Source organism: Triticum dicoccoides, chromosome 6A, assembly GCF_002162155.2.
Source record: "Triticum dicoccoides isolate Atlit2015 ecotype Zavitan chromosome 6A, WEW_v2.0, whole genome shotgun sequence".
NCBI classification, from domain to species: domain Eukaryota; kingdom Viridiplantae; phylum Streptophyta; class Magnoliopsida; order Poales; family Poaceae; genus Triticum; species Triticum dicoccoides.
In genome coordinates, this window is record NC_041390.1 from 78,426,690 (window position 1) to 78,434,643 (window position 7,954).

The 7,954-nt window shown below is 49.4% G+C and overlaps 1 protein-coding gene and 1 non-coding gene across 2 annotated transcripts; one reads left to right on the forward strand and one right to left on the reverse strand.

The window, feature by feature from the left end:
- Positions 1–759: 759 nt before the first annotated feature.
- On the forward strand, positions 760–7,528 carry LOC119315096 (protein STRUBBELIG-RECEPTOR FAMILY 3-like). Its single transcript, XM_037589771.1, has 13 exons — positions 760–2,255; positions 3,141–3,265; positions 3,898–3,983; positions 4,126–4,288; positions 4,376–4,505; positions 4,593–4,664; positions 4,758–4,829; positions 4,938–5,003; positions 5,357–5,422; positions 5,524–5,897; positions 5,990–6,264; positions 6,407–7,141; positions 7,221–7,528. The coding sequence occupies exons 3-13, from the start codon at positions 3,972–3,974 to the stop codon at positions 7,347–7,349; spliced, it is 2,094 nt and encodes a 697-aa protein (XP_037445668.1). The 5' UTR covers positions 760–2,255; positions 3,141–3,265; positions 3,898–3,971; the 3' UTR covers positions 7,350–7,528.
- Positions 7,529–7,530: 2 nt separating this feature from the next.
- LOC119319678 lies at positions 7,531–7,727 on the reverse strand. Its single transcript, XR_005154560.1, has one exon. It is a non-coding gene; the product is annotated as a U2 spliceosomal RNA (small nuclear RNA).
- Between the last annotated feature and the right edge of the window lie 227 nt (positions 7,728–7,954).

Consider the following 7,954-nt stretch of genomic DNA (forward strand, 5'->3'; position numbering starts at 1 on the left):
CTCGGCATGGCCGCCAATTTTCAAACACTGGATTCAGTCTTTACTCCAAGACTTCGGCGACGAACTCCTGGAGGAGATCGTCATCTGCCTGCCCACCCCTGCCGTGCTTGCCCCCGCCTCCACCGCTTGCCCCCGTTTCCGCGGAATCATCACTGAATGCTCCTTTCTTCGATGCTTCAACAAAACGCCATCCACCCCCGCTCCTCGGACTCGTCGACGACAAAGGTGGCTTCAACTTTCACAGGCGCCCTACTCCTCCGCCCCAGTCGCCCGTGCCCTCGCCGATGCCGCGGATTTCACATACTCCTTTGTCCCCAAGCCCAGCGATGGAAGCTCCTGGTGTCCCTGCGACGTCCGCGTCCTCCTTGAGGGCAGCGCGTCTCGGGAAATCATCACAAACCTCATGGTGTGTGATCCATTGTCACGGCGCTACGTGCTATTTCCACCCATACCTATGGACCTGGCACTCGCGGTCGAGGAGAAATCACGAGGATTCAAGCCCTTACTCGCACCCATTGGCGAGGATGAGGGCGTGACGACCTTCAAGGTGATATGGGTGGACTCCTGGCAGAAGGAAGCGGAGAAGATCGCCGAGAGGCCGTTCGATAGAACGGAAAAAAAACAGCACGCACCGAATTTTTCCTCTCCTCACGTGGTAATTTTCCTTCGGCCTTTCTTTTGGAAAATAATACTCCTTTTTTAAGGGGAAAAAATACTCCCAAAACGTTGAACCAAACGAGGCACACGCCCTCCCGCCCGGATAGACCCGGAAATTCGTTCGGTTTTTTTTTTTTCTGGATCGGCCGTCCCATTCCCCAAAAACTGCGGCGGCCCTGCTATCTCCGACGAAAACCCTAACCACGCACCGCACACTACTCCGTCCCCTGAGCTGCAACTCTGACCGCGGCGGCGGCCGATTCGCTGCCCGCCATGGCCTCGACGGCGGCGCCGGTCGCCGGACGCCGAACTCAGTCGGTGCTCACGGACCTCCGCGACGAGCTCCTGGAGGAGATTTTCCTCCGCCTGCCCACCCCGGCGGAGCTCGCGCGCGCCTCCTTCCGCCGCATCATCACCGAGCGCTCCTTCCTCCGCAGCTACCGCAAACGCCACCCGCCGCCGCTCCTGGGGTTCGTGGATGACGAAGTTGGCTGTGGCTTCCACCCCGCCCAGGCGCCCCACCCCTCCGCCCCGCTCGCCCGTGCCCTCGCCGACGCAGCCGATTTCACCTACTCCTTCGTCCCCAAACACGGCGAGGGGCACGTGTGGGTCCCGTGCGACGCCCGTGATGGCCGTGTCCTTCTCGAAGACGGACAAATTTGGGAGGCCTTCAGACACCTTGCCGTCTGCGATCCATTGTTTCGCCGCTACGCGCTGCTCCCACCCGTTCCGTGGAACCTGGCACTCCAGGAGAAAGGCACTGTACGAACCAAGTACTTACTCATGCCCGTTGCCGAGGGTGAGGATGAGACATTGTTCAAGGTGATATGCTTGGCTAACTATAATACCAAGCTGGTTGCATTTCTATTCTCTTCCGTCACAGGAGAATGGTGCATAGCCGCAACTATCAGCTGGAGCTCTTTGGGTAGCCAGATGTGGCAACACTTCAGAGGTTGCGAATACCGTGGCGTGTCCTGTTTTGACTGCGCGCGGCGCTCCTACTACTCGGCATCGACTTTTAACGACAAGCTGCTTGTGTTGGACACAAGGAAAATGGAGTTTTGCACTGTCGATGATCGTACTGGCTACCATATAAACCTCAGATGTCTGCCTGGCCAGCACGAAGACGTTCTGGACATCTATGTGCCATCCCGATGCCGGCCTGGCCAGAGTAGAAGTCTGCCTCGCATTGTTGTGGGTAGAGAAGGAGCCCTTGAGATGTTTTCTCTTGTTGGTGATCACACTCCAAATGGCTCTTCATCTCTATCATACCAGTCAGCAAAATAATGGCCAGTCTTCCAAGGAATGGCAGCTGGAGAATATTATACCGTTGCCCGGCAAGTATGACTATTTCACTGTGGGTGCAGCTGAGGGATTCTTATTCCTTGGAGCCACTACAGAAGATCAGCTGGACATTGTTGAAGGCGACCCTATGAGCTTGTTGACGACTGAGTGGAATGTAGATTATTTTGCATTGGATGTCAAGACTTCTGAACTTACTAAGGTTTGTAGGAGGAGGCAATTCTTCCATAAAGAAGATGTTCACTGCTACTTTGGCTTCCCCCGGTCGTTGTCAAAACCGAGTATATGATGAAGTGGTAAGTTTATTTTGTTTATATTTGGCGTGCTTTGGGAACTGTGTGTTGGCCAGTTGGCTAGTGGCGCGTGTCCGGCTGCGTGCCCAGCCTGCCACCCGCGTTCGAGCCCCGGGCTCTGCAAGGTGTGACTGGGTTGTTTCTTCTTAATTAAAATGCCACTGGGCTAATCCCAGTTGGTCTAGTTTTAAGAACAGAGCAGTGGCCGGTTGGTTAGAGCACATGCCAATACCCCCTCCGTGCTCGAGGCGTGGCCTCCGCATGGTGCCTCACTTCTGCCTAAACAACATACAGTTTTTCTTTTGAGACAACGAGCTCCCTCGTCGATTTCTATTAGAGAAAAACAACATATAGTTAAGGGAGGGAAACTTCCCCCTTTAACCATGTATTTTAATTTTTTGGCGTGCTTTGCTGTCCTAATTGTGCATGCTGAGAGTTATTGTTTCATGCTATTTTGAGAACATATCTAGCCATTAAAGGTGGTCATGATTTATTTATGTCCTGTTCAATAGTTGTCAGGCAACCTGCCAGTTAAAGAAAACAAATTCATTACATAGCAGGAAAGGTATCTCTATCCCACCAAATTTGCATATTATGCTCATCAGTTAATGTTTGAGGGCCATTCACATTTTTGGAAAGGCTTTAATTTACCATTCACATCTTAAGTTCCTGCTACTATTGTTGTATACTGCTTCCTAACTGAAATAAGAATATTTGATGGCTATGGAACATTTGAAAGCATGAACGAGCAGCTTATGTACATTTAGTTTGAAACTGTACTGTTTTTTCAGTTTCGCATGAAAGACATTACTGTGAAACTATGGAAGCATATTTCTGTTGCATTTAGATGACTTGCGTGTTATCAGTTTTAATTGAAAATATCTGCAGGGATCAACTCGCTTTGCTTTTGGGGTTCTTGTACTTGGGCCATGTATCTGATGCCTTTGATGAAATGGAGGATGGGCATGATGGTGCTGAGAAATATGCTCACTGGATATAGCACTCAAGCCTTGGTATTATTCATTAAGAATTAGCCATCATGTATTTTCTATGGTTGTATTAGACTTTTTTAAGCAAAGACATGTTGTAAACAAGCTGAATTTGTTGAACTCTATCTGTAATGAGTGTTGTACTGTACTTTTGTACTGGAAGCATGACATTGTCTGTTTATCCTTGTTCAGTGCTCTGCTCAGCATGCTCATGCATCATCTTGCTTTTAAGCATCTGATGATTTGTTACAGGTTATTGTTGCCCATGCTGTTTTCAGTGTCCGAGTTAGTGTTTTGTTGGGTGCCTTTTTAGAGTCAGGAAAGCAACATTGATCTTGTCATGTTCAAGTCACATTTTGATTTTTGAGGCTTCTGGAAAAAAGAAAAAACATGCTTCATGCTTCATCCTATAACGTTCAGTTATCCTCATCTTGTAAGCGAGACACCCTACTTTTCCTTGTTGATCTCACACATATGCTCATTGTGTTTGTGTTTTCGCCGTACATGCTTTTTAATGGTTGCTATCATGTTTATTTACTGCAAATACTCCACCTCTTTTCCAGTTGGGCATGTTTTTTGATCGAGAACAATTTTCTGCAAGTCTGGGCAGCACTAAAACTTCTCCCTAATCATGCTTGTCTGATTTTGTTTGCAAGGGATAACTTGCAGAGCATGTCTGAAGAAACGCAAGAAAAGGAGTGACCCGTTGACACAAGTTGCCAACCACCGAATGAGTCAACAGGTAGGTGACCAGAAACTCATCATATAATACTATACTGCATGCTGGTGCTTAAGAAAATCCATCACACAGCCACTCTTTTATGTATATATGCTTGCCTGGCTCTGTGGCTGCTAGTTATCATCTTGCTTGTCGTTGCCGCCAGTGTTGCACCTTGAATCAAGATCCATCCATGGAGCCAATGCAAGAAAGAGTGCAGATGTGGATGCTCCTATGGCTCGCCTTCTGCTTGCTCGAGCATTCGCATTCGCTGGTGTTTCCGTTCCCCATGCCGTTCTTCGCCCCTTCCTACACCAACCAGCAAGACGGTGAGAAGAATCTGAAAAACTTTTCTTAGTCTTGCAGTGCAATGCATGTATGCTAAGTCCATTTTCCCTCTTATTTTGCTGGTGCAGTTGATGCTGTGAACGAGCTGTACGCGTCACTGGGCTCGCCGGACCTTCGTGGTTGGGCTGCTTCGGGAGGAGACCCTTGCGAGGAGGCATGGCAAGGGGTGCAGTGCCTCGGCCCCAACATAACCGAAATGTTAGCTGTTCTTTCAGAATCTCTGGTACCATGCCGAGCTTCATGCATTATCCAATTCACAGAAAAGCTTTTTATTGAACCTGACAGAGTACTCAAAGGCGTGGGTCTAGAAGGGAAGCTGAGCGAGGCACTCGGAGAGCTCACTGCTATTACAAGATTGTTTGTGAATTTACATCATATTTCAGTTCTACTTTCTGTCTACTACCACTTCAGTTTATTTATTGACATTGTTTTTGGTTTATGTTCATGCAGGGACCTGTCATCAAACAACCTCGCCGGTGAGCTGCCGCAGTCAATGGCAATGCTCAAATCCCTTTCGGCACTGTGGGTAGCTGAGTATTATGCTTCCTAATTAGTACTATGCAGGGATACTCTCTTCCTGGTAGTTTGTGGTTAAATGCATTGTTTTTCTGAATTTGCAATGTGCTGCAGGCATGTGCACAACAACAGGCTAACCGGGACACTCGATGTGCTGCGTGATCTTCCACTGAAAGACCTGTAATTACTTTACCAATTTACACAGATACCTCCTTAGCTCATACTCCCTCCGTCCGGAAATACTTGTCATCAAAATAGATAAAAAGAGATGTATCTACTTGTCATCAAAATGGATAAAAGGGGATGTATCTAGATGTATTTTAGTTCTAGATACATCTCTTTTTATCTATTTTGATGACAAGTATTTTCGGACGGAGGGAGTACTGTGAAACGATGGTCACACTACTCCTTGACGAGATAACGTGCAAAATCCTGCGTGTTGTTGGGAGGGAAAAAACATTTCCATGAAACAAAGGTCTGACTGCATTTCTCGCATGCCCATTCCTGAATCTTGATTCTGTGAACGTTTACAGGAACGTGGAGAACAATCAATTTGCAGGATCCATCCCAAAGAAGATGCTCAGCATCCCAAAATTTCTGTAAGAACTCCATCCTCTTTTATCGAGATTCAAGAGCCAAAAGAGCTTGGCTAACTACTGGCTGCCCAATAAATCAATATTTTTGCCTGAATTTTCTGCAGAAGAAACGGCAACCATTTCACCCTTCCGATCCCCGGTTCCTCTCCGACTCCGGCAATGTCGTCTCCTTCTCCAGCTGCGCATCCTCACATTACTGTAATTCCCGCAGTTACTCCACAGGACACTACACACGGCGGTGGTCTTCAGAGGCACGCCAACAAGGTTTCTCCGGCAAAGGCTGCCGGATTCAGCATTCTTGCTGCCAGTTTATTAACCATTGCTGTCGTTATGACCATGTTCGCAACCTCGAGACGGCGGCAGGAGATGTCCACTTGGGAAGGGCACCTGAGGGCAATTGTGAGGTGCGTGGCAATCTGGACAAGGAAGCCTCCTAAGCTAGGTGCACCTGCCTACCCTGACAAACAACACGGTACAGGTACATGAAAAACAATGCTGAAATTTTATCATGAAAAATTAAGAACCTACACGTTCTGATATCAATTCCCATTGTTGATTTGATCATTGAAGTTGCTGCAAATGACATTGTGGGGAGCACTCTGGGAGATTGCACAAAGGTGGCGGGTTTATCGGCACAGACACCTCTCAAGAACTACAGCATGTCAAGCATTGTTTCAGATAAGAATGTTCAGTGCGGGTCAGAAGAAGGCAAACCCTTGACGGTTTCCTTCAAGTTCTTCACTGTTGCATCTCTGCAACAGTGCACCAACAGCTTCAGCGATGAGAATTTTCTGCGAGAAACTCGGTTCGGCAAAATCTATCTAGCAGAGCGCCCAGAATGCAAGGTAAATTGAACTGTATGTAGAACCTCCATTCCTAATTGTGTCATATTGAGTTTCTTTATAGTACTAGAGTACTATCCCTTTTTCCTGTTGGAAACTTTGTGGTGTTATTGACATCATCTTCCCATGATCACATTTCTTCTAGTATGCGGTGCTGAAGCTTCGCGACACGGCTACGAAAATGGCGGCTGACGAGTTTTTGGAGAATGTTCGGACCGTCGCCGAGCTTCGACACCCCAACATAGAAGAGCTTGTGGGTTGCTGCATGGAGCACGGACAGAGGCTGCTCGTGTACAAACATTTCAGCGAACACACATTGGACGACATGATCCACCGCGGCAGCAGCCACGCTGCCGATCCCGGCAACAAGTTCCTGTGGGAAGCTCGGATCGCCGTGGCCCTCGAGGCCGCCAAGGCTCTCGAGTACCTCCATGATGGCGGCGGCGGCCAGGAGGGACATGTGGCCGTTGTCCACGGACATTTCAGGCCGGAGCATGTCCTTGTCGATGGCGAGGCGCGGGTGCGCGTGTCCGGGTGCGGCCTCGCCCCATTCGTGCCACCGTCAGCGTCAGGAGCTACTACGGACTGGCATGACGACACACTGAGCTACGTCAGCCCGCCGGAAGAAGCGGCAACGACGGAGGCGGCCACAGGCCGCGACGTGTACTGCTTCGGTGTGGTGATGCTGCAGCTCCTGACGGGGCGCAGGCCCTACGACAATGTGCGGCCGCGAGGGGAGAGGCTGCTGGTGCCATGGGCTGGCGCGCGGCTGCATGACCTGAGCGCTCTGCGCAGGATGGCCAACCCACGCCTCCGGGGCACGCCGGTGCCGGTCAGGTCCCTGTCACGGTTCGCGGACATCATCAGCAGATGCGTGCAGGTAACTGAAGCTCGACCGTCTCTGGTTTCTCGTTTGCTCGGGCTGCTGCGTTGTCGTAATGGAGTTTGCCTATGTGCAGCAGGAGGCCGAGTTCCGGCCGGCGATGGCAGAGGTGGTGCAGGACCTGATGGGCGCCACGGAAGAGGCGCGCATGGCCGACTACTGCGGAGAGCTATCGCCAGTGCCGGCAGAGTACCAACTTGTGTGAACTGCTCGCTCTGATTGACATACAAAACTGCCAAACATGTCCTCACCATTAGCATAGAATGCATCTTCTATGGTACTCACTAAGCCATTTACTGTGCTGCATTGCCTTTGATCTCAGGCTGGACGCACTGTTTCAAGCAAATTATTTTTCCAGCAAAGGGGAATTCTTGGGTTTGATTTGGTTGAGGTGTGCCGGGTCTGGGCTGCAGTGCAACGCCCGGACGACACTTGAAGGCCCTAATAGCAAACTATTGTGGCGGACCCTTCCCCGTAAAAAATAAATTTAATATCGTTGTGGGCATTTGGCTCACATATCAGATATTAAACCGACAAGAACAAATACTATACTTGATCTTAGCCAAAAGATCGAGAAAGGTATGATTTGAAACTTTGCCCTCCCTCTCCTTTTATGGCTTCTTAGGCCAACTCCATGGCGTGTGCCGGCGAGGTGGGACTAAACGAAACTAAGAGTTGCAGTGAGTATTAACAAACCTGTATCTGCCTGTGCTTCCACGTAAGTTGGGCCTGATGATAAGAAGTCTACGAAGGAAGTTCGACGGCGGTGAAAGTGTTCGGTTTTCCGTCTAGAATAGTACTAAGTTGTAC

Bases quoted from the DNA above. Each gene is read 5' to 3' on its own strand.
- LOC119315096 (XM_037589771.1), top strand. The intron at 4,830-4,937 runs GTGGGTAGCTGA...AATGTGCTGCAG, and splicing joins CTCAAATCCCTTTCGGCACT to GCATGTGCACAACAACAGGC. The intron at 6,265-6,406 runs GTAAATTGAACT...CATTTCTTCTAG, and splicing joins CAGAGCGCCCAGAATGCAAG to TATGCGGTGCTGAAGCTTCG.